The sequence below is a fragment of the Stomoxys calcitrans genome, chromosome 1 (assembly GCF_963082655.1).
Source record: "Stomoxys calcitrans chromosome 1, idStoCalc2.1, whole genome shotgun sequence".
NCBI classification, from domain to species: domain Eukaryota; kingdom Metazoa; phylum Arthropoda; class Insecta; order Diptera; family Muscidae; genus Stomoxys; species Stomoxys calcitrans.
In genome coordinates, this window is record NC_081552.1 from 271,216,376 (window position 1) to 271,242,565 (window position 26,190).

The 26,190-nt window shown below is 38.2% G+C and overlaps 2 protein-coding genes across 6 annotated transcripts in view; one reads left to right on the top strand and one right to left on the bottom strand.

Moving 5' to 3' along the window:
* LOC106095848 (myb-like protein F) overlaps positions 1-26,190 on the bottom strand; it is a 210,084-nt gene that overhangs the window by 17,849 nt on the left and 166,045 nt on the right. For all 5 annotated transcript variants that reach the window (XM_013263252.2, XM_059362756.1, XM_059362753.1 and 2 more), the window contains 3 exons: positions 21,038-21,384; positions 20,731-20,883; positions 16,104-16,331 (listed from right to left, as the gene is read on the bottom strand). In XM_013263252.2, the coding sequence (XP_013118706.2) occupies positions 16,104-16,331; positions 20,731-20,883; positions 21,038-21,384 (728 nt within the window). The remainder of the gene's footprint in view (positions 1-16,103; positions 16,332-20,730; positions 20,884-21,037; positions 21,385-26,190) is intronic.
* On the top strand, positions 599-2,347 carry LOC106095849 (spermine oxidase). Its single transcript, XM_013263255.2, has one exon. The coding sequence runs from the start codon at positions 689-691 to the stop codon at positions 2,132-2,134; it is 1,446 nt and encodes a 481-aa protein (XP_013118709.2). The 5' UTR covers positions 599-688; the 3' UTR covers positions 2,135-2,347.

Consider the following 26,190-nt stretch of genomic DNA (forward strand, 5'->3'; position numbering starts at 1 on the left):
GAAGGAGAAACCGTCCAATGCACATGACAAATGCGATCCATGGTGGAGGGCATATAGGATTCGGGCCAGCCGAACTTAACACGCTTTTGCTTGTTAATTGTTAAATATGCATGCAATTTTGGCAAATTACGTGAGGCAATATTGATTAGAGCTCTAGCCCGTCGATAAGACTACGTATCAAACAATGGCCCATGTTGAGATATAAAACTAGCTAAAAGTTGATTTTATGCCATAAAATAAATTCATAACTTAATAATACCCAAGGGCATCGTGTGAGGCATACCAACAAACAAATACTCCATCCCTGCCCACCGTACATCCATCAGTGCTTGTTGATGCATCTTGATACACGGTGTGTGGTGATAGGCCAAACTTCAAGCAATTTGATTAATGGTACCTACCAACCAACCACCCACCTGCCTGTCAATCCTACCCCCAATGGTGGAAGAGATGGCTGAGTGTGTTTTAAAGAGAAATGACGAATATACATTGCACGTTCTCTTTAAAAGAACAGAGCACACAGCCGTTGTGTTGAGTTGTTAATTGGTTTGGTCAAGAGTAGTCGCACGAACACACATTCAGTATTTGTCGAAGAGTCGACCGGGCGCGAACATAGGCGGAGAGTTGCTGTGGCGCTTTCAAATTTGAGTGATTTTGAAATATTTGCAAATCGAGTTCGATAGTTCTGATGGCAACGCGTACATCTATGGAGACAGCACGGATTGTAGTAATTGGTGCGGGACCCGCTGGCATTGCCGCTGCTACAAAACTATTAGCGGCTGGTTTTCGCAGTGTCGTATTACTTGAGGCTGAGAATCGTATTGGTGGCCGCATTTACACGATACCGTTTGCCGACAACGTAGTCGACTTGGGGGCCCAATGGTGCCATGGGGAGAAGAAAAATGTGATTTACGAGACATTGGAACGACAGAAATTAGATTTGGTGGAGAGCACCGGCGATGTGTACGACAGCTACAAATGCATTCGCTCGAACAAAGAGATAGTAGAGGACAGTGTTGCTGAACCCCTTAAGGCGATCGCATTTAACTCTATACCCGAGAGGCAGCAGGGGCTGTTGAACTATGAGGGTTCTCTGGGTGCATATCTGACTGAAAAGTATTGGGCGGAGGTGGCCGCCCTTCCCACCAAAGTTGACCCTGTTCTGGCAAGGGAGTTTCTCGAAAATTTCAAGAAATTTGAAAGTTCTGTGGAGGCTGCGGATCACTTGTTTGAGGTTTCTGGCAAGGGCCACTTGGAATACTGGCTATGCGAGGGGGAGCTGTTGCTGAACTGGAGGGATAAAGGCTTCAAGACGTTTTTGGATATACTCTTGAAGTCCGATAGTTCTAACCCCTGCGGTATGCTAAGCCATCGAGTGTTGTTGAATCACCGCGTCCAAAACATCGATTGGTCCAATCCCCAAAACATCAAAGTGAAATGCTTCAATGGGCGCGTTTTAACGGCAGATCATGTGATTTGCACTACATCCTTGGGCGTTCTAAAAGAGATACACAGCTCGATGTTCCAGCCAGCGTTACCAGCCTCCAAAGTGAGAGCAATTGAGGGCCTAAAGTTGGGTACAGTGGACAAATTTTTCATCGAGTTCAAGGATGAATTCTGGCCATCTGACTGGACCGGCGTTTGTTTCCTCTGGCTGGAGGAGGATTTGAAAGTCTTGAGAAACTCGGATTTATTTTGGTTGGAGAGTGTATTTGGTTTCTACCGTGTCTCCTATCAACCGCGAATCTTGCAAGGTTGGATAATTGGACCTCACGCACGACACATGGAGTCGTTGTCTGAAGAAGAAGTCCGTGATGGCATCTCTTGGCTGTTCCGAAAGTTCCTAAAATTCAGCGTGCCCGAACCACAGAATTTCCTACGCACCCAGTGGTTTTCAAATGTCAACTTTCGAGGCAGCTACACTTTCCGCTCTCTCCTCACCGATGAGTTGCGTACCGGAGCGTGGGATTTGGCGGCACCACTCAATACCAGCGAGGGACGTCCTTTGCTGCAATTCGCCGGCGAATCGACTCACAACCATTACTACTCAACGGTGCATGGCGCTGTTGAGTCCGGATGGAGGGAAGCTGAACGTTTAATGGAGTATTATAAAATGGTGCCTTCCCATTTGTAATCACCATTTCCAGGTTGACAAAAACGACAATTGTAAGCCTATGAGCCAAGACTTTAACCTGCTCTGTGCTGACATATTTTTTTATTACTATTGTATTTCACTTAATTGGATCTTGATACTCTTGCCTTTCATTGAAAACTGGCTCTAGGTGTTGCTTTTTATATTTCTGTATGTGATAAGTTTGTGCAATAAATAAATAGATACAAAATCAAAGTTCAATGCAGTCATTTTTATTTCACGAACTTGAAGCTATAATAATGGAACTTATCGAAATCTACTGTGTCATTCAAATAAAAAAAGCAACGATTGAATTTTGAGCTCAAACTAAAAACGTTACCTGCCTTATGTAGAGATTTCTAATTTTTTTCCTCGTTAAGGACAGAAAAAGCGCAATATTTATTCCATGCAAATGCAAATTTTGCCCATGAACATTCCACTAAGGAAGAAGGAATTTCTAACCTATCAATGAGCGCAGTCCGATTCAAGTTTAACCTCAATGATAAGGGGCCTCCTTTTTATATCCGAGTCCGAGTCGCACTGCGGTGCCGCAGTGCGACACCTCTTGGGAGAGAAGTTTTACATGGCATATTACCTCACAAATGTTGCCAGCCAGCCAGCCAGGAGGGGAAAGCCACCGCTGAAAATTTTTTCTGATTGTCTCGCCAGGATTCCAACCCAGGCGGACATGCTAACCTCTGCGCTACGGTGGCCTCCAATGTATGTATGTATTCGGTTGTATACGGTTTTTTTTATACCCTCCACCATAGGATAGGGGGAATACTAATTTCGTCATTCAGTTTGTAACACCTCGAAATGATCGTCTAAGACCCCATAAAGTATATATATTCTCGATCGTCATGACAATGTATGGTTCAATCGGTTCATTACCTGATATAGCTGCCATATAAACTGATCTGGGATCTTGCCTTCTTGAGCTTTTAGAGGGCGCAATTCTTGTCCTTATGAAATTTTACCGTAGTGTTTTGATATCACTTTCAACAACCGAGCTAAGAATGGTTTAAATCGTTTCATTGCCTGATATAGTTGTCATATAAACCGATCTGCGATCTTGACTTCTTGAGCCTCTAGAGGGCGCAGTTATTATCCTATTAGGCTGAAATTTTTTCATGGTTGATTTCATATGACTTCCAACAACTGTGCTAGGTATGGCGCAAATCGGTACATAACCTGACATAGCTGCCATATAAACCGACCTTGGGTCTTGACTTTTTGAGTCTCCAGAGTCGCAATTATTATCCGATCCGGCTGAAATTTTAAACAACGGCTTCTGCCGTAACCTTCAACATACCTGCATAATATGGTCTGAATCAGTCTATAGCCTGATACAGCTCCCATATAAACCGATCTCCCTATTTTACTTCTTAAGCCCCTAAAGGACGCAATTCTTATTTGAATTGGCTGAAATTTTACACAATGACTTCTACCATGGTCTCCAACATTCAATTCGATTATTGCCCGAATCCGACCATAACTTGATATAGCTCCAATAGCATAGCAATTATTTTCTTTTATCCTTTGTTGGCCTAAAAAGAGATACCGGGAAATGAACTCGACAAATACGATCCATGGTGGAGGGTATATAAGATTCGGTACGGCCGAACTTAGCACGCTTTTACTTGTCATTGAATACTGGGCATACCATTAAGAGTTACTGGCTAGCAGTGAGACAAACGTGAACAAGGCGTTGTTCGTCAGAAATCATTGACATGATGCTTCGAGGGCAAGACTGATTTAACTATCGATTCGGTGAGCTCTAACCTTTTTTGTGGGCTTAAAGTTCGCCAACATTGAATCAAATACACCTTTCAGCATGACTTGTTGTATAACTTTTCTTTTATATTTTTGGCTAATCACCGCAACGACGCATAGTCGAATGAGACGAAACAAAAAAGGAGGGAATAACAAAAGTGGGGCGATGACGACTTTATAACACCCTTCGCCCACATTTAAGTGTAAACGGGCTCCGTTTTGATGAATTTTGGCAGACATGTTCAGATGGGCCATAAAAGGATTCGTAGCAAGTTGGTGCAAAATTTCATTCACATATTGTAAACGGTCAGCACAATAATTGGTTGACACTATCTACTTGCTGATATATAATTGAAAATCATGCGATGCCCATGCCCATTATGCCCATTATATATAGGAGCCATATCTAACTGTGAAGCGATGTTTATGATATAGGGAAAGGTCGTTGAGTAATAAATCAATGCGTTTCAAATTTTATTAAGAGTGATTGCAATTCGTAGTTTCTACCGCCATATAAGTAGAAAGCGGAAAATATTACAATGAAAATATTAAATCTCCGATTGGCCGAAGAGACCACTTACATTTTTCTCAAACGTGATAGTTAATCGATGTGTCTTGTTCAAATGTATTTAAAGCTATTTTCAATCAAACTGTTTGATACCATACCTTCACCCGTACATCGTGTGTTCTTTCGGTTATCAATTTGTTGATATCAACATAATTTGACGTTATCTGAAACGCATGCTAATCACATATTCCACAAATTTTTCTTAGACATGTTTGGAGGGGCATGAACAAAATTTGTTTACTTTTTAGATCATGATACTGCTTGAAATGAACAGCTTATCGCATTTGTTTCGGAGAGGAAATGTTAGCGCCCTCACAACAAGTTGATCTAGGAGATCTCATAGAGAGCAAATAGGCTTAAGGCCAACAATTCGAGCCGAAAAGAGTTTTGAACAAATACTTAAGAGATAAAAAGACTATGGCTGATCCCAAAAACACTCACAAAGATATTGGTTACGATTTGTCCCATTATTTTGTTCAACTCACACTCTCTTGCAAAAATTTGAAAAATTGATTGGTGTCGCTTGTGACATAGGTAAGACATAGCTAAACATTCGAAAGTTCAATGGATTAGCTTACAATTTTACACAGATATTTGGTTGGAGATAGCAAATTCCATTGCAATGCATAAATTGTTCGCTATTCATAGTTCCCAGTCGAACTAAGACTGTTTTAACTTACCTGTGAGTTTGAGTGACAACCCAGCAAAAACTCACACTACCGGGTAAGTCAGTGGGTAACCCGAAAAACAAATTTAGTAACCAATTGCTTTCAGATATACTCTAAATATTAGTTAAACATGGGCTCGTCATTGGAGGAAAGTGCTTCAGAGTAAACATACTACATACTAATAATGGCATACTGAAGTGTGGAAACATACGGAAGTGTGGAAAGTAATAGCTTCGATTTCAAAATGACAGCGCCTAATACAAAAGCATAGGAAATTTTTTTAAGAGTTGCCATGCTTTGTCCAAAAATCCGCGAAAAAATCTGTCTATGTCTGTCTGCTAAACATTTAATAAGTTTTTAATCAAAAATATCTACAAAATTTCCAAATTAAGACGGTTTCAAGGACTTGTTCTGTTTACCACTTTTAAAAGTAAATTTGCACATTTCACTGTGACGTAAAGCCAGGAAAAAAACTATGCTGGAGATCTAATGGACCAATTCTGTTCTGTTGGAGTCCATGGAAAACGAAAATACCTTTGGTTTTTCTAGGTCACTTCATTAAGTGATTTTAACTTAAGTTATCTAAGCACAACGTTTCAATTGATATTTTCCCAAAATCCAAATTTCATTAACATATTCTCTAATAAACTATTCTCTATGGATGAAATTTCGGAGGTCACCATGGTGCAGAGGTTAGCATGTCCGCCTATAACCGTGAACGCTTGGGTTCAATACCGGCGTGAATATCAGAACATTTTCTGCTGTGGTTTTCCCTTTACTAATGCTAATGCTATGCGGTACGCCGTTCGGACTCGGCAATAAAAAGAAGGTCCCGTATCATTGAGCTTAAACATTGATCGTAATTTGGTATGGTTGAAATTTTATCTAATCTAACGGCCATGGGGGATTGGTTTATAGAGGAGTTATAAATGAATGTCAAAACGAAGAATTCCTTTTGCCTCATTGAGACATGTTGGTTTGCTTGTGGTCGTACGTCAAAACGTTCTGAGTACGATTATGCTTGTCAAACTTTCCAATGGTAACCTGGCATATTATTGGATCTGATCGGATCCAATTAGATATTATTATATATAATTGCATCTGATTGTATCTGGGTCAAATTGGAGATAAAATTGTATCTGGTTGTTTCAGTTTGTATAAAATTAGATCCAAATATATATATAACTGTTTTTCGGGTCCAATATTTTATGACACCAGGTATAAGAAGATCTAATGACATCAACTTTTTTTTACTCGGAACATTGGGAGACATAGAATAGTTAGGTTGACCTGATGTAAGTCTGTCCAGTGAGATGTAATATAACCATCCGCATAGGGTTACTTTGAGCACGTCGGATTGAGCATACTGATATACAGCGCCTCCCACGGAGGATTGGAGCGGCGATGATGGCTTGACGGAGGTGGTGATGATAATGCACGAACTTTGACTTTAATTATTTAGTTTGCAGTTTTCACAAAAGTTCTTTGCTGTGGTTTCTTTTGATGTTTTTCTTTTTATACCCTACACCATAGGATGGGGGTATACTAATTTCGTCATTCTGTGTGTAGCTCCTCGAAATATTCATCTAAGACCTCAATAAAGTATATATATTCTTGATCGTCATGACATTTTAAGTCGATCTAGCCATGTTCGTCCTCTGTCAGTTCGTCCGTCAGTCGAAAGCACGCTAACATTTGAAGCAGTAAAGCTAGCCCCTTGAAATTTTGCACAAATACTTTTTATAAGTGAAGGTCGGTTGGGATTGTAAGTGGGCCATATAGTTCATGTTTCGATATAGCTGCCAGCCACTGCAGGGAGACACTCCTATCCGATTTGGCTAAAATTTTGTACAACGGCTTTTCCCATAACCTTCAACATACGTGTCAAATATTTAATTTCTTGAGCCCATAAAGGGCTCAAGGCTGACATTTTAAACAACGACTTCTACTATTGTCTTCAACATTAAATTAAATTGTGATACGAGTCAGAATATATTGTAACTTGACTTAGCTCCAATATCATAGAAATTCTTTTCTTTTATCCTTTGTTTGCGTAAAAAGAGATTCACATTAGGTAGTTCTTTAAAATTTTGGGGCATTAAACGCCACGCGCAAAGTTTGTTCGAAAGCTCTTTAATTCCAGCACAATAAATTTTCTACAATCGGGACGTCTAGCCAGCTCCAACCTTTAAATCAAAAAAAAAAAAAAAAGTAAAAGCTTGCTTAGTTCGGCGGGCCGAATCTTGGATTCTGCAAAAATTGTATACAAAATAAATTTAGTTGAAGGGCATCATTTTATGGTTTTTTGGGCGGTACTTGGCACAGTTGTTGGAAGTCATAACAGAACACTAATACTATGTGCAAAATTTCAACAAAATCCTACGAAAATTGCGGCTTCCAGGGGCTTAATATGTCAAATTGGGAGATCGGTTTATATGGGAGCTATATCTGAATCTGAACCGATTTAACCCATTTGCATACCCATTGACCTACATCAACATTAATTATCTGCGCAAAATGTCAAGTGGCAAGCCTTACGCGTTAGACCGCTATCGTGATTTCGACAGACGGACGGACATGGGTATTTTGACTCGGAATGTCGAGACGTTCAGGAATATATATTCTTTATAGAGTCTTAGATGAATATTTTGAGGTGTTACAAACGGAATGACTAGATTTTTATACCCCCATTTTTATGGTGGTGGGTATAATACAGGAAGAAGCCAGGAAAACTTCTTTCCTCTTTTATACCCACTCTCATAGGATAGGGGGTATTTTCATTTAGTCATTCCGTTTGGAACGCAACGAAATATCCATTCTCATCCGACTCAAATATGATTCAGATCGGGCTATTTTATGATATAGCAGCTATATAGACCGATCTTCCAATTAAGGATTTTAATCCAATAAAAAGTGGATTTATAGCTTGATTTCGCTGAAACTGTTACTTGTATAAGAGTTCTTGGGACTTGAATCAAATATGATCCAGCCCCTAGTTGGATATAATTATGGATATGATATGGTTGTGGAGTTATAATAAAATAGGAGGATAAATCTGTGGTGGTGGGTGCTCAAAGTGCTGCACTGACGAACTTACAACGTTTTTACTTGTTTTCTTTCGAATAAGGACCCAAGCACCATGACCACCACCAAAAGTTCTTCGTCATATCAGCTGTTTCAACAGCGTTGCCAAATAATCTTTATTGTGTATGAGAATTGACAGAGAATATCATTCTGAATTCGACAAAAGTATCCCGATAAATGGAATACTACAGACCGCAAACGAATGGTTTTTGGCGGAAAGGGACGAACCTTATGCCAGGTTTGGAAGGGTGCCCAACACTAAAACACTTTTGAGGCTTCTTTGGTAAATTGCATTTTTTGTTGTAATCTCTGGAATAAATTTCTTGACCAGCGCAACCTTAATCCATATATGACGCGAGCTATTAATTCATGTCTCTACTCACTAATATTTGTTAAGCAAGATTATTTACAATATATTGAGTTCGCACCACTTTAGCTGCCTCAGACAAGGAGGCATCATGAACATCAACAACCATTAATACGGTGCAACTGGCACTGCATCGAATCAAATCAAGAGAAATGTTATAAACCCTGAAATACTTAAAACCACAATGTTCTCGTTTGGAATGGCAAAACAATCGCATCATGCTGTTTGCGGGGCGGGCAAGACGCTTTAAAGATGTCTTCAGAGCAATTTCATTAGAATCGCGCGACGGTACAAGACAAATGCACACACAAACAATACGACTTTTAATGTCCTTTTCCCACTTCATTCGCATGACACGCCATGCAGCTCCGCTTCATGGGGCCACGAATCCTTTTTATTTCTCAAAATGCTTTCAAGGAGCAGATAACAGCGCACAAAGCTACCACATAGTTATGACGATGATGATGGCGTTCGAGATGACGAAGTTGACAACAACGACGTCGGGGGAGGAGATATAATCAACAATGGCAAAAATGAAATTGGATTGCGAGTGTTTTGGCTACGAGGAAAAAATCCAAAGTGGATATAAATCAAAATAACAATAGAAATTTGTAAAGAAACGAAAGAACTGACGAAAATTGCTCCGCTCTCCTCGCCCCACAGTCATAGCAGCAGTTGCTAGATTATGCGTGGGTGGTGCGACATCAAGGGTGAGGAACAACTGCACAGAGTCGTGTTCCATTTAACTACGATTTTATTTGGTTTGAACGACAGGCAAACCCAGCAGTTTCATTCTCGGATTTATTAATGGACATATTGACGAAGACATCCACCCACTAAGGCGCAGTTATAAATACCTTTTGTCCATCGCTTTTATGGTTATTACCGTGTCCTCTTATTGTTGGCTAAATGTCTTCGATTTAGAACCAAAGGCTCAGATCGATTATACGAATTTCTCTTTCTGCCAACTTCTTTTTCGTTTTTCTTTGAGAAAACTCATTTTAGGACTCTTGTTGAATACAGGAGGTGGTACACGAATTGTTACTCAGTGCAGTTGGGCCAAGCAAATTTAAAGATTAACCTTACTAAACGATATTTTAATAATCATTGTTAGCATAATACAGCTGAAAATTTTATTTTTCCAATTATTTTTATATTTTTAACAAAATTTTATGTCCTTCGAAAGAATTGGTTGTAAGAATTTCAAAAACTTGGATCGGTTTTATAGGTTCGTAAAACGCGCAGTTTATCCTATGTTATGCATCAATAAATCCATAATTTGTACAACATATACTATGTACGCATAACCTTGGTGGTGAGTATAAAAACGGTTGGCCTCACCCTGTAGCCGATCGCTCACTTTGAAAACTTTAAATGGCCATAATTCCTTAAAGATGTTACCAAAATTCTAAACTAGAGCTCCTAGCGCACAAATAAGATTTTGTTGGTGATCACTTCCAAGAAATATCAACGAACTTCCTAAATTTCCTTCCGCCAATGCACAATGCATTTGCATACACAGTGAACACTCCCTGCTTCAAAGTTTTAACGGAAAAAGACAAAACAATTGAGTTTTCAGTACGAAAAGTTAAAATGATCACAACATCTATGTAAGCATACGGGAGCGGAGTCGAGAAAACGAGACGAAGTAGTAACAAGTAAGAGCATGCTAAGTTCGGCCGGGTCGAATCTTATATACCCTCCACCATTGATCGCATTTGTCGAGTTCTATGTGCGGTATCTCTTTTTAGACAAACATAGAATATTGAATAAGAACTGTTATGCTATTGGAGCTATATCAAGTTATAGTCCGATTCGGACCATAAATGAATGTTGAACATTGTAGAAGTCATTGTGTAATATTTCAGTTCATTCGGATAAGAATTGCGCCTTGTAGGGGCTCAAGAAGCAAAATCGGAAGATAGGTTTATATGGGAGCTGTATCAAGCTATTAATCGATTCAGACCACGTATGTTGAAGGTCATGAGAGAAGCCGTTGTACAAAATTTCAGCCAAATCAGATGAGAATTGCGCCCTCTAAAGGTTCAAGAAGTCAAGATCCCAGATCGGTTTATATGATGGCTATATCTGGTTATGTACCGATTTGCACCATACTCATCACAGTTTTTGGAAGTCATATCAAAACACCTCATGCAAAATTTTACCCAATTCGGATAAGAATTGCGCCCTCTAGCGGCTCATGAAGTCAAGATCCAAGATCGGTTTATATGGCAACTATACCAGGTTATAAACCTATTTGAACGTAGAGGTTGGAAGTGATACCAAAATACCATGTGCAAAAGTACAGCCAAATCGGATAAGAATTGCGCCTTTTAAAAGCTCAAGAAGTCGAGACCCAATATCGGTTTACATGGCAGCTACATCAGGTTATGAACCGTGCTTAGCACAGTTGTTGGAAATGATATAAAAAAAAGGGCTCAAGAAGTCAAGACCCACGATCGGTTAATACGGCTGCTATATCAAAACATGGACCCATTTACAATCCCAACCGACTTACAAAAATGGGCTTTACTCCTTCAAAAGTTAGCGTGCTTTCGACAGACAGACGGTTGATTTACTTGATTTACTTTGAGCTTCTCCAAGTAAATCACTATTTAGCAAGTAAAAAGGTGTTAAGTTTGGCGGGGCCGAATTTTGTATACCCACCATCTTGTGATGTATGTTAACCACCTTTCTTCATTATCCAGTGAAAAATTCATAATTTATGCTCCTATAGCAGCTATATCAAAATTTGGTCCGATTTGGATCAAAGTCGGCACGGACATTGAATAGTCTACTAAGTATACGTCATTGTTCAATTTTGTAGAACAATTTATTGGTCTTTTTGGTAGCTATGTCCAAATATAGAGCGATCTGAACCATGTCGAAAAGCCTACGATTAGTCACTGTGTCAAATTTCAGCGAAATCGGATCATAAATGCGGCTTTTATGGGGCCAATACTTTAAATCGAGAGATCGGTCTATATGGCAGCTATATCCAAATCTGAGCCGATTTGGGCCAAGTTGCAGAAAAATGTCGAAGAGCCTAACACAACTCACAGTCCCAAGTTTCAGCGAAATAGGATTATAAATGCGCCTTTAATAGGGTCAATACTTTAAATCGAGAGATCGGTCTATATGGCAGCTATATCCAAATCTGGACCGATCTGGGCCAAATTGCAGAAAGATGTCGAGGGTCCTAGCATAACTCATTGTCTTAATTTCGGCGATATCGGACAATAAATGCGCTTTTAATGGTTCCAAAACCTTAAATCGAGAGATCTGTCAATATGAAAGCTATATCCAAATCTGGACCGATCGGGGCCAAATTTATGATGAATATCGAAGGGCCTATCCCAACTCACTGTCCCAAACATCAGCAAAATGGGATAATAAATGTGGCCTTTATGGGCCTAAGACCTTAAATCAGCAGATCGGTCTATATGGCGGCTACATCAAGATATAGTGCGATCCCATTTTTAAACTAAACTTGTCTTAAAAAAAAAAGAATTTGTGCAATGTTTCAGCTCAATATCTCTATTTTAAAAGACTGTAGCGTGATTTCAATAGACAGACGGACGGACACGGCTAGACCGTCATAGATTTTTACCACGATCAAGAATTTATATACCTAATAGGGTCGGAAATGGATATTTCGATGCATTGTAAACGGAATGAAAAGATGAATATACCCCAATCCTTCAGTGGTGGGTATAAAAACATTATCCCGAATGGGGGATTTGGGCCTTGCCTTTCAAGAATTCGCGGGGGTTTTCAAATTTATTGAAAAAAAAAATTACCTATTTTGAAGTACATATTGCACCCGTATGGATATGTCTTGTTCAAACTTTACTTAAAACGCATCTAGAGTAGGCCTTTTTTATAATGGAAGAAGAAAAAGTAAAGGTATTTAAGCAAATTTTTTCAATAAGAACTAATTAGTGAAACAAATTTTTTGATAAAAAAATGCAAAAAATCTTTTTCGCATTATGACTGCCAAACTGCATGAATTTTAAATGAATTATCGTATATGACACATAATCCAGCAAAGTCATTGTAAATTTTGTCACTAATTATTCAATGCCTTTTATTCAAAGAATGGCATATAGCAAACAACAGACACTTGCTCAACTTTTAAAAGTTCTGTGCTATGCTATTCCTTGAATAGAAAGCACTGACTATGATCTCGAGCTGAAAGTTGTTCGAAAAATCACGAGAAGATTTTAAAGATCAAAACAAGTAAAAAGGAATCCACCACCATAGATTCTGCTAAAAATTCATACAAAATAAATTTTGTTGAAGGGCATACTTTTATTCTCCATACCAAACTTCTGTCAAACCAGCAAAAATTAAAGCTTCTAGGAACCGAACAAGGATGATCGAGAGACCGGTTTACATGGGAGCTATATCAGGTTATAGACTGATTTGGATTGAACTTGGCGCAGTTGTAGGAAGTCAAAGCAAAACACTGCATGCTCAATTTCAGCCAAATCGGACAAAAATGTCGGCTTGTAAGGGCTCAAGAAATCAAATCGGGAGAACGGTTTATATGGGAGCTAATCAGGTTTTAGACCGATTTTGAAAATACCTGGCACATTTGTTGATAGTCATAACAAAACACCACATGCTCAATTTCAGCCGAATCGGACAAAAATGTCGGCTTGTAAGGGCTCAAGAAATCAAATCGGGAGATCGGTTTATATGGGAGCTATATCAGGTAATACACTGATTTAGACCGTACTTGACACGATTGATGAAAGTTACAACAAAACAGTACGTGTAAAATTTGAGACAAATCGGAAAAAAATTGCGGCTTGCAAAGGCTCAGGAAGTGCAGTAATATATTGCATGCCACTGACATATCTGCAAGCCCAGGTTCGAATCGTACTGCTGGGCAATTTTTTTTGCTCAAATTGAAAATTAGGAGTAAAAAAATGTAGTCGCGACATTTTATGTCGATCTAGCCATGTCCGTCCGTCCGTCCGTCTGTCTGTCGAAAGCACGCTAACTTCCGAAGGAGTAAAGCTAGCCGCTTGAAATTCTGTACAAATACTTCTTATTAGTGTAGGTCGGTTGGTATTATAAATGGGCCATATCGGTCCATGTTTTGATATAGCTGCCATATTAACCGATCTTGGGTCTTGACTTCTTGAGCCTCTAGAGTGCGCAATTCTTACCCGATTGGAATGAAATTTCGGACGACGTGTTTTGGTATGATATCCAACAATTATGCCAAGTATGGTTTAAATCGGTCCATAACCTGATATAGCTGCCATATAAACCGATATTGGGTCTTGACTTCTTGAGCCTTTAGAGTGTGCAATTTTTATCCGATTGGAATGAAATTTTGCACGACGTGTTTTGTTGTGATATCCAATAACTGTGCCATTGGATATCACAATGGCACAGCTGTCATATAAACCGATCTTGGGTCTTGCCTTCTTGAGCCTCTAGAGTGCGCAATTCCTATCCGAATTGGCTGAAATTTTGCAAGCATTTTTTTACTGTTATTTTCATCAACTATGTCAAATAAGGTACAAGTCGGTTCATAACCTGATATAGCTGTCATATAAATCGATCTGGGATCTTGACGTCTTGAGTCTCTAGAGGTCGCAAATATTATCCGATTTGCGTGAAATTTTGTACGACGGATCCTCTCATAACCATCAACATACGTGTTTATTATGTTCTGAATCGGTCTATAGCCCGATACAGCTCCCATATAAATCGATCTCTCTATTTTACTTTTTGGGCCCACAATGGGCGCAATTCTTATTCGAATTGGCTGACATTTTACAAAGGTCTCCATCATATAATTTAATTCTGGTCCAAACCGGACCATAATTAAATATCGTTCTAATAGCAGAGCAAATATCATTTTTTTGCCTAAAAAGAGATGCCGGGAAAAGAACTCGACAAATGCTATCCATGGTGGAGGGTATATAAGATTCGGCCCGGCCGAACTTAGCACGCTTTTACTTGTTTAAATTCAATTTAATTGAGAAACTTTTTGCTGTCCAATAATGTTTATTGACTTATTTCATCATTCAGAAATTGATGTTAGTTCAAAATATATGACTTTAGCCACGAAAAAACTCAAATTGCGCCACTGTGCGACATTGCGAGTGTGGATAGTCCTCTTGTAGTAGAGGATGAAGAAGTCAGGTGCAGAATAAAAGTTTTCTATTGGTTGATCGCAAGAAGAAGGAGAAGGGTAATGGTAAGGATCTCTGGATCAAGATCGGTCCAGAATCTTTGTCACTCCTGTCCTGTCCTCGAAAAGAGAGATTAAATACGGTTTAAAAGTCGTAAGATTGGTACTGCCGACCGATGACTATAACCAATTTAGAAGCAGGGGCTGTCTACGCCTAGTGCAAATTAATCTGCACCAATCAGAGGCAGCCACCGAAGAGCTATTCAGAATTATGGGACGATATAGTATTAACATGGCCAAGGTTCAGCAACCATGGTTACGAGCTAACAAAGTTCGAGGACTCAGATCAGAACGACAGAAGATAAGATTATAAGCATTATCATAGCATGTAGAGATCTGAATCTAACCCTAATATCTCGTTACACCAATGAGAATTTAACGGTTTTTCTTTCTAGTGTGTCACAAAGGGCTAGACTGGCTTCCGAGTGAACTCACCTTCCGGGATCGGCTACCTAAACCTAAAATGTCAAAAATACTTTAAACACATGTATAAATTACCTTCTCTCAATGCTAAAGGTTTCCAGAATCCATCTGGAAACCTTTAACATTATTTTGTAAAGATTTCCCTCTTTACAAAATAGGGCTAAAATGAGCGAAACTTCTGAGTAAAATTCGAAAATACATTAAGATTTGGGGCCAACAAACACCAAACGGACTTGAGCACTGTCCGAATATGAATTTGATGTCAAAATGTGAAGTTACGTCCAAGGAGAATCGATCAAAAATAAAGTAATATGGATCCGTAAAGGCACCGGCTTCATACTATTTAAACAAATATCTATGTCTACAAACTGCCGTTCAAGCAAACTCTTGAGTTACATGAAAGTTTGACTACGAGATCGTTTGCCGATTGATGCCAAAAATTCATAGGTCGGTTCGCGTCCTTTTTAGGTAAGTATTAAATTAAACAGCTGTTCGATGCTGCAAATTTTGCTAGGAAAAAAAACCTCTAGTAGGAAATTGCAAGCTCTTAATTACCAAACTCTTAAAAATTAGCTTGCTCTCACACACTCTCCCGCTCTCTTTTGCTGGCCAATAAAGAACGCGAACAAATTTTTGAGTTTCGATAAAATTGCCTCAAAAATTCGATTGTCCGTGGAACCATTACCATCGGTGGCCAAGAAAATAAGTTGAGGCAAAGCAGTTTGTTTTTTCAGTATGCAAGTTCCTCTTCTTCGGACTTTCAAGGAAAGAGCAAAGACGAGTATCCGATGATTTCGTCAAGCATTTAGTTGGAATGAAAATTTCAGTAATTGAAGTATAAATATCAAATAAAAAGGAGTTCTTGGTTTACTTACATTTTCCGAGCATTCGCACTTCAATATCCATTCGATGGCAACAAATTTGTTTTGTATGTGAATTTGATGGGATTGGAAATATTCTTGATCGATGGCATCTAACGATTGAGTGTCCCATAGCGATGTTAGAGCAGAAGCGCTGTAGAACTCTTGGTGGTGCCGCTGCTGTTCTTGTTGTTGCACTATGCTTATCGGATCGGCTGCGTTTAATGGACAAAGAAGCTCCACCTTAGATTCGAAAAAAGTGAAATATACAAAGTAAAGTTTGTATGTAGTAAAGAAATCCTTCCTTAGATGATTTCAATCATTATTTTATATGATAGTATTTGCTAAATAGTATATGCTAAGTTACTAAGAAGTTACAATTATATGGCATTTGAATTTGAAAAAACTAGAGCAGTATAGTTTGGTTAAATATTTCCCATAAAAACCGAATTCCCGATTTGATTTCTTTATCACCTGCTCAAATTCTTGAATAACTGGAGGTTCATTTGGCTAAAACTTTGAAAAATGTTAAGGAAAATTTGAATACATTTTGATTCCTTTTGAGTTGTTTGAAGAAAAAAGGGAAAACAATCTTATCTTACATACCGATTACCATAGATCATCATAGTTCAAGTTTTTTGCCCATTATCTCTTTATAGACAAACAAAGTATAATGGATGAAATTTGTCATGCTATTGGAGCCATATCACTTTATGGAACGATTTGGATCATACTTAGTTTGGATGTTGAAGGCCATTGTAGAAGTCATAGTGCAAAATTTTAACCAAATTGTAAGTAATATGGGAAGATCGGTTTATATGGGATACAGACCATATCTGGTATAAAAGTTGAAGGTTGTAGGAGAAGTCTTTGTACAAAATTTCACCAAAAATCGAAGGATTGTGCCCTCTTTAGGCTCAAGAAGTATAATCAAGACATCATTTTATATGGGAGCCTGATAAAGCTCCCATAAAGAAGTCAAGATCCATGATAGGTTTGTATGGCAGCTATATCAAAACATGGGCCAATATGACCCATTTACAATCCCAACTGACCTACACAGTAGGAAGTATATGTCTTAAATTTGTATGTGCCTTGCTTTACTCCTTTGAAAGTTAGCGTGCTTTCGGCAGACAGATAGACGGACGGACATGGCTTTGTTGGGTCTCTGGAAAATATTTTGAGGTGTTACAAACGGAATGACGAAATTACTATATCCCCATTCTATGGTGGACGGTATAACAAGGCGTGTATCCGTGTGCATGTTCATTCGTTGCTGACTCAACAAAGACTCAAACAAAGAGAATAAGAATACGTGTGTGTGACTTGCCATCAACGCCATCGTAAAGGGCTGGACAACGCTGATTTAAACTATAGAATTGGGCTAACGAGTTGTCTCATAGAAATTACCGCCTCAAACTGTATCCAACTTGGAATATATTCATCACGAACTTTTAGGGGTCTTAACACTGTTGAAAATTTCACCGAGATTGGGTAAAAAATTTGACTTCTATTAGCTCGAAAAGTTTTAACAGGAGAACGGATTATATGACAGCTATATTCAAGCATAGCCCGGTTTGAACCGTATGTTGAGAAATAAACACGGGATCAGACCATTGTAGTGTTTCAGATTAATGATCAGTATACCCCTCATTCTATGGTGATGGGTATACTAATTCTGATACTTACTTGCACATATAACCGAAATTTAATTCTGTTTTACAAGCAACTGCTTATAATTGCAAAATGGAACGACTGAAATGGTTGCATCAACTATAAAGCGACGACCATAAAGTTTGCAAAGCTAAAATTTATAACCCGCATTACTTTTGACTGAAGAGACGGATATTGTAATATGATACAGAAAAAAATATTGTATATTTTGTAAATATAAAAAATTTTAATGGCACACTCGACTTCCAGGCACCTTAACTATGGGAAGTAGTGTGGATAACACCTCAACTATAACCACTTACAAGCAAAAGCGAACACACCACCATGGAATCTGCTAAAACTTTACCCAAAGGATTTGGACCGTACGTGACACGATTGTTGGAAATCGTAACAGAACACTACGTACAAAATTTCAGGCCCCTCGGATAAAAATTGAACCTTCCAGTAGCTTGGGATGTAAAATGAAGAGATCCGTTTATATATAGGAGCTTTATCAGGTTACACACCAATTTGAACCATACTTGTCACGATTGTTGGAAGTCATAACAGAACTCTATGTGGAAAACATCAGCTCAATCGGATAACAACTACCGCTTTTAGGGGCTCAGATGTCAAATCGGGAAATCGGTTTATATGGGAACTATATCAGGTTATAGATCGATTCGGACCATACTTGACACAATTTATGCAAGTCGTAACGGAACACTATGTACAAAATTTCACCTCAATCGGTTAATAATTGCAGCTTCTAGGAGCTCAAGAAGCCAAGCCGAAGGACCAGTTTATATGGGAGCTATATCGAAATCCGAACCGTTTGCAATTCCCAATAAAAAGTATCTGTGTAGAATTTCGTGCAGCTAGCTCTACGCGTTCGACCACTATAGTGATTTCCACAGACGAACGAACGCGAGGCCGGGCGGACATAGCTAAATCGACTGAGGAAGTCAAGACGATCATGAATGTATATGCTTTATGATATCGCAGATCAATATTTCGAGGTGTTACAAACGGAATAACTAGGTCAGTATACCCCCAACCGGTGGTGGTTGGTGTAAAAAATAAATGTATCTTTCTCCGTTCACAAATGGCATACTTATTTTAACAAATTTTTTCCCCTTCCCACTGTGCGAGGCCTTAATTCGGCGCAGGTTTGATAAATTTGTTTTAAAAACCCACAAGTGGCGCACTCTCTATAAACTTTCTATGTTATGTTAGGCTTTTTAACATCTCTTAAAACGGGCATAACGCCAAAAAAAATCTCGCCATTCCCCTGTGAGTTACCCTTATGAGACACTATAAAAGAGGTATATTCTAAACAGTCGTGACATTCTGAGTAGATCGAAACATGTCTGTCCCTCTTCCAAAACACGATTGCGTTCGAATGAATGAAGTAAATTTGTTATTGGTACTTCATATAGATAAAGGTTGTTTGTTTTTTTTTTATAGCTTTAGTACTTAAAGAGCAAGTAAAAAGGCGTTAAGTTCGGCCGGGCCGAATTGTGGATACGCACCACCTCGGATATATATGTAAGTCACTTTTCGTCAAAATCCAGTGAAAAATGCATACCTTATGCTCCATAGCAGCTATATTAAAATATATGCCGATTTGGACCAAATACTTATAAGTACAAGTCATTGTTCAATTGTGGACCGATCTGAGCAAATTAAAGAAGAATGTCGAAGGGGCTAACCTAACTCAAACTTCGGCGACATCGGACAATAAATGCGACTTTTATGGTTCCAAAGCCATAAATCGAGAGATCTGTCCATATGGCAGCTATATCCAAATTTGAACCAATCAGGGCCAAATTGAAGAAGAATGTCGAAGGGTCTAACAAAACTTACAAAACTCATACAAATTTTGGCAAAATCGGACCATAAATGCGCCATATATGGGCGCAAGGCCTTAAATCGAGAGATGTGCATATATGGCAGTTATATCCAAATCTTGACCGATCTGGGCCGAATTTAAGATGAATGGTGAAGGGCCTATCACAATTAACTGTCACAATCGTCAGCAAAATGGGATAATAAATGTGACTTTTATGGGTCTAAGATCTTAAATCGGCGGATCGGTCTATATGGGGGCTATATCAATATATAATCCGATATAGCCCATCTTCGAATTTAACCTTCTTTTGGACAAAAAAAAAAGAATCTGTGCAAAGTTTCAGCTCAATATCTCTATTTTTAAAGACTGTGATTTCAACAGACAGACAGACCGACGGACATGGCTAGATCGTCTTAGATTTTTACGCTGATCAAAAATATATGTACTTTATAGGGTCGGAAATGGGTATTTCGATGTGTTGCAAATGGAATGACAAAATGAATATACCCCCATCCTTCGGTGGTGGGTATAAAAAGGTTATAAGTCCAAATATATCCAATTTTTTTTTACCAAATGCAAGTGTAATTAAGAAACTCCATTTAAAATTCAGAATATTTCAACTGAAATTCTGAATAATTTTCTTAAACCATGAAATTATTGAAAGATGCTTTGTTAATGTGATCTATACATACGTTTATACGTTTAAGATAACAGAAATCATAACAAGTAATTATTGGAATAAGAAATCAGAAAGAAGACGTTCATTTGGTGTATCTTGCACGAATAGCTCTTCTTCTGGAACGTTGAAGAATATTGGATGGGACGACTGTGCCAACATCAGTAGTCTAAACAGCTTGGCCTGTGACTGCCTCTAAATATTGTAGTCGCTGCTGTCCAATTTTGGGAAGCTCTGGTATTTATTTTATATTCGGAATTTCAATTCAAAAATTCAAAATTTCAAGTGAAATTTCTGAATTTTCAAAAGTATTTGCCAGCTATTCCACATCTAACCCTAATCAATACAACATAGGTTGTTGTTGTTGTGTCAAACCTTTCAAATAGAACCACATGTAGCATGGACATTTTCTAGGGTGTATCAAATTGCAAGATGCTCGTGTCACTACCTAGTTGTCTTACCTGTATTGTTGTTGATACTGATGGCAAACAACACTTTGTCGGCTGATGGCATGGTCCACACACCTTGGGGCGGTAAAGTTTTCTTGATACGCATTGCCCCAGCCGTATACGTGCTGGCCCTAAACGTTCCAAGTGGCGGCAGTCGTGACCCTTCTGCAATTAAAGGTAAGGAAAGGACAATTATGTTGTGTGCCATTTACCATTGTCGCTTCATTGGCAAATTAGTTTGCTAATCTTTCACTATGGAATATGAACATCTCAGTATACGTAATCTGCCAACCTCTCTGTTTTAACATAGCTACTTTACCTTATTTCCATGTTTATGCTGCTCCTGACCCAGTTGAAAATTTCCGTCCTTCTTGTGATTGTGGTGATGGTGGTGGTGGTGGTACCTTTCTATATTTTCTATATCATCAGCTCCGTTCCTAAGGTAATTTTGACTTGTCACTGCGAAGTCATCTGTAGTCGGATTCCTGGCGTTGTTTTTGACCCAGGGCGATTTCAATTCACACTTCCGATTTTGGCACAGACGTTGGTTTATCAATTGATTGCATCCAGCAGTGGTCGCTGTAAATCGCGTAGAGATGCCAAGACCACACGGTTGGCTACATGGCGTCCACGGGCTGCTGGAGGAGTTGTGACATGTGGCATAGACTGCAATGGAGGGGAATAAAACGAAAGCCACCTCATTTGGGTATTTTCAAATTAACGATCCATTTTAATGACTGTATTGATAATAATTAATGACGTCAATGTCTGGCCATGACTTAACACATAACACAATTCAGTACATCGACTGCAAGTGCACTAACATTTATTTGCAGCCTCATTTGTTGTAACAGTAATGTTTGGAAAATGGCATTATCTGCATTGGTGTGGCTCGAATATGTTTGTATTGTATAAAAATGCGTTGAATATGTGAACGTTCTCAATCGTTTTTGTGAAAAATGATTGGTGTATTAAATTATTGTAGTAGGAAATTTGATAAAATATATCAAACTCAATCTGGTTTTGCAATTCTATATTCTGCGTCGACTGTCAAAATGGAGATTTTCATGATGAATGATGGCCTAATACGAACAAAAACCCCTTCCCCAAACCACCCCAAACAAAGGGTAACAATTTCTCGACCATGCCAATATGTGGCTCAAATGAAAGGTATTTGAGATTAGAAAACGAATTTGGTAACCAATTTTGGGGCCATCTATTTGGGGGACGCCTCATCGTGTAAACTCCCCTTAAACCAATGACAATATGGGGTTTAAATAAATGGTATTTGAGAGAAGAGCACGATGCTGATATTTTTTTCAGGGTCAAGTGTCTAGGCGACCACCTTACCCCCGAATATCGGGCCGAGATAAAGTATTTTAAGAATGGAATACACCTTACATCCAAACTTAAATTCGTAGACCAATAAAGATCACATGGGATTCAGATAAAAGAACTTATATTGTGAAACTGTTAGTCAAGCGATATACTATTTTCGTAGGAAATTTTGCTCCATATACAGTAGAAGAAGGCGCAGCGGAGCGGCGTAGAGTTAAATTCTAGCATACACAGTTTTGCGGAAATTTCAGCCATTAGATTGACAAGTTTCATGAAACGTCTTCTATTCTAAGAGTTTGATTCTTCTCGATAACAATGAAGAAGAAGAACCATCGGACCAAAAGCAATATCATATAAATTATTGCTTTCAAGAAAATTACGAGTTTTGGTATTTTCCGAGTAACATCCATTTATCGAAACCTGTCGGTACAAACATAGCATTTTAAAATCATCAAAAACTCTTTAAAAGTCAAGCAAAATAGAGCAAATAATTCGGCACTTAAAAGGCAGAAAATTAAAAAAAAAACTATTCAAATTCAACCAAACCCATCAAAATTTCTTATCATATTTAATAAAAAAAACTGTTGTTTCGCACCTTTTGAAAGTGTTTTATATTGGAATAGACCAAAAATATGTCAAAGCTCCATTTTTTACTTTTGCCCAAAAAAGGGTCAGGGAACCATAGTGCATTGGGTATGCAATCTTAGTCGTCGAAATTAAAATTTGTTCTAATTTATAAAACGACGAATTTCGACCAAAATCCGTACATATTGTGAGAGTAGCAGAGGAAATCGGTAAGCAACATTTTTAGAAGGTCGGTTGAAAATGAGCTTTCAAAGGGCCGAAAAGTAAAAATTGGGAGATAGATACGTATATATGGAACCTAAATGTAAATCTGAACCGATTTCTCTGAGATTTCCAATTTAACGAGGCCAAAAATTTGAAAACGATCGAATGAAAAATGCGACCTGATTAACGGTAGCTAAATGGAATTAGAATGAGATGATTTTGAGTCGATCCATATACTTATTAATGGGTCCATCTACCTTCATTTTGGGTGTTACAAACAAATGCACTAAGTTATAAAACCCTGTGCCGCAGTAGTGGTGTACGGTATCAAAATCCATTATCATTTTCAGTTTCAGCCTACAAAGAGAAATCCAGCAAAGAATTGCCACTTGACTGAACTTAGAAGATTTTTTTGCATGTTTTGGCTTTTAAATTTGGCTCATTTTTATGTTCTTGGTAGCGATTTAACAAAAGCTAACTTAAAAGTTATCTCATGTTACCTTCATTATCTGAAACTTTTGTTTCAATTCGCCAAAATAACAAGCTCGTAAACCAAAAATTTTTATCCAAAGTCTTAAATATTGTCGGAGCCAAGCGATTTGTTTTCGCTCCCGTTCCGGCAGAATTGGGCCTGCTCCGCTCCGAAGCCCCCGGTCTCATCAGACTGTTTTGCCACTCAAAGATTACATGCTTCCACCTACTCACTAATTAGTGAGCGGTGCATTGGTGGATGCATGCCTTTTGAATGAAACGATTCGTCTTATTGGTAAACTGTTTCTTATAGTGCAACTAGCTGAACCGGGCCAACTCCGCTGCGCCTCCTTTTACTTTATATGGAACAAAATTATCCTTTGAATATTTATTTTCGACAATTAAAGAGCTTTTAGTGAATTACCACGCTACGAAAATAGTAAATGCATATCGCTTGGCTAACAGTATAACAATATAAGTGTCTTTATCTGAATCCCATATGATTTTTATTGGATCACGAATACGCTCGGAGGGTTTAATGTCATTTGGAAAAAAAACTTTATTTACGCCCGATATTCCCATAATGTCAGAATTAGGAGTGTTTTCAGGGGTGAGGTGGTCCCTTAGAGACTTGACCCTGAAAAATATATCAGCATCGTGCTCTTGTCTTAAATACCATTTATTTAAACCCTATATTGTCATTGGTTTAAGTAGAGTTTATAGGATGAGGCGTCCCCCAAAGTCTTGGCCCCAAAATTGGTTATAAAATTAGTTTTCTAATATCAAATACCTTTCATTTGAGCCACATATTGGCATTTTCGGCAAATTTTTACCCTTTGTGGGGTTTTTGGGGAAAAAGCGGTGCCCCAAATACATGGTTCCACATTTGGATATTCGTATTGTACTCCCAGATACCTTTATTTGAACCCCATATTGTTATGGTCAGTAAATAATTGCTGTTTGTGGTCTATTTTGGGAAAGGGGTTCGTGCTCTACTCCCCAATACTCTTCATTTGAGCCCCACATTTACCTGGTCGGTAAATATGCCCGAATTAGGGGTGTTTTAGGGAGTGGGGTGGTCTCCCAAACACTAAGCCCTTAAAATATAACAGCATTGTGCTCTATTCCCATGTATATGTATATGATTTATTTGAAGCCCACATTGGCGTTGACCTCGCAATTAGATATCAAATTAGTGTTCTAATCTCAAATACCTTTTATTTAAACCCCTTATTGCAAAAGTCAGCAAATATGTCCGGTTTGGGGGTGTATTGGGGGATGGGGCGGCTATTTACTGACTTGGCCTTGAAAGTATATATCATATTCGTGTTCAGATTGGACTACATTTAGATATAGCTGTCATATAGACCGATCTCCCGATAAAGGGTCCGAAGGCCCTAAAAGCTTTATATTTTATCCGATTTCGCTGAAATTTGGAATAGTGCGTATTTTTAAGCCTCCCAACATCCTACTCAAATACGGTACAGATCGGACTATATTTAGATATAGTTGTCATATAGACCGATCTGCCGATACAGAGTGAGTTATTTTTAGCCTCCTGATACCCGACCTAAATATGGTTCAGATCGGACTATATTTTGATGTAGCTGCCATATAGGCAGATGAAGACAATTCTTAGTGATAATGCTGAACGCAGCTGACATCAGGTATTTGGACACGACAATTTTTGACGGAGGATTTGGCAGCTACCCAAAGATTTTCCTTTTTATAAAAGTTTTTTCTTTTATATATGTATATATATATATATATATATATATATATATATATATATATATATTTTTTTTTTTTTTTTTTTTTTTTTTTTTTTTTTTAAACAAATTAAACAAACAAAACTATATACACATGCTTAAACTATTTTTTAAGTATTATCCAGCTAGTTTTGAAATTTAGTGAAAAGTTAAAAAATACTAAACTTAAATGATTCAAAATGCCTATAGAATGTCCTTACTGTTATGGTTTTGACAATGCCCCATATTTACAATATATCTCCATATATTGCCTAATGACTTACTATCGATATTGTCACCATTGTCTATGCAAAAAGCATGGGCTTGGGTACAATTTGTCAAAGCCAATAGTTAGTCAGACATTTCTAAAGGGTTGTTATTTAGACATACATATATCTATTTGAATATGAACCGATTTCTATAAAATTCAACAGCATTGTCGTTAGTCATAGGGGAAATCATTGTGCCAAATTTCATGTGAATCGGTTAACAAATGTCCACGTTATTGCAATATAAGTCCAGACGGGCGAGTATATATATGAGAGCTAAATCCAAATCTGAACCGATTTCGTTGAAGAAGGCGTAGTGCAAAGATTTGAAATGATACGGTGATAAATGTGCTTGCAAAGGTCCTAGAAATGAAAGATGGGCGATAGACAGTTATGGGAGCTATATCTGTTTCTGAACCGATTTCTAACAAATTCATCAGTAATGTCGAGACCTTTGAGAGACTCACTTTTGTCAAATTTCGTGAGAATCGATTCACAAATGACGTTACTATTGTAGTATTGGTCCAAATCGGACAAACATATATGTGGGAGCTATATTCAAATCTGAACCGTTTTTTTTCAATTTCAATAGGCTTTGTCTCTTGGCCAAAAAAGATGCCCATGCCAAATTTGGAGACTATCGGATGAAAATTGCAAACAATTCTTTGTACAAAGACAAACATGGGCAAACAGACGGACATAGCTAAATCCAATCAGGAACTTATCAATGGGTCTAGCTCTCTTTTTTCTGGGTGATATAAACAAATGTTGGGTGTACAAATTCTAAGAGCCATACAAAAATCCAAAGAACTTTGTAAATGCGAACCATGGTGGAAGGCAGGGCTGCGGAGTCTGTG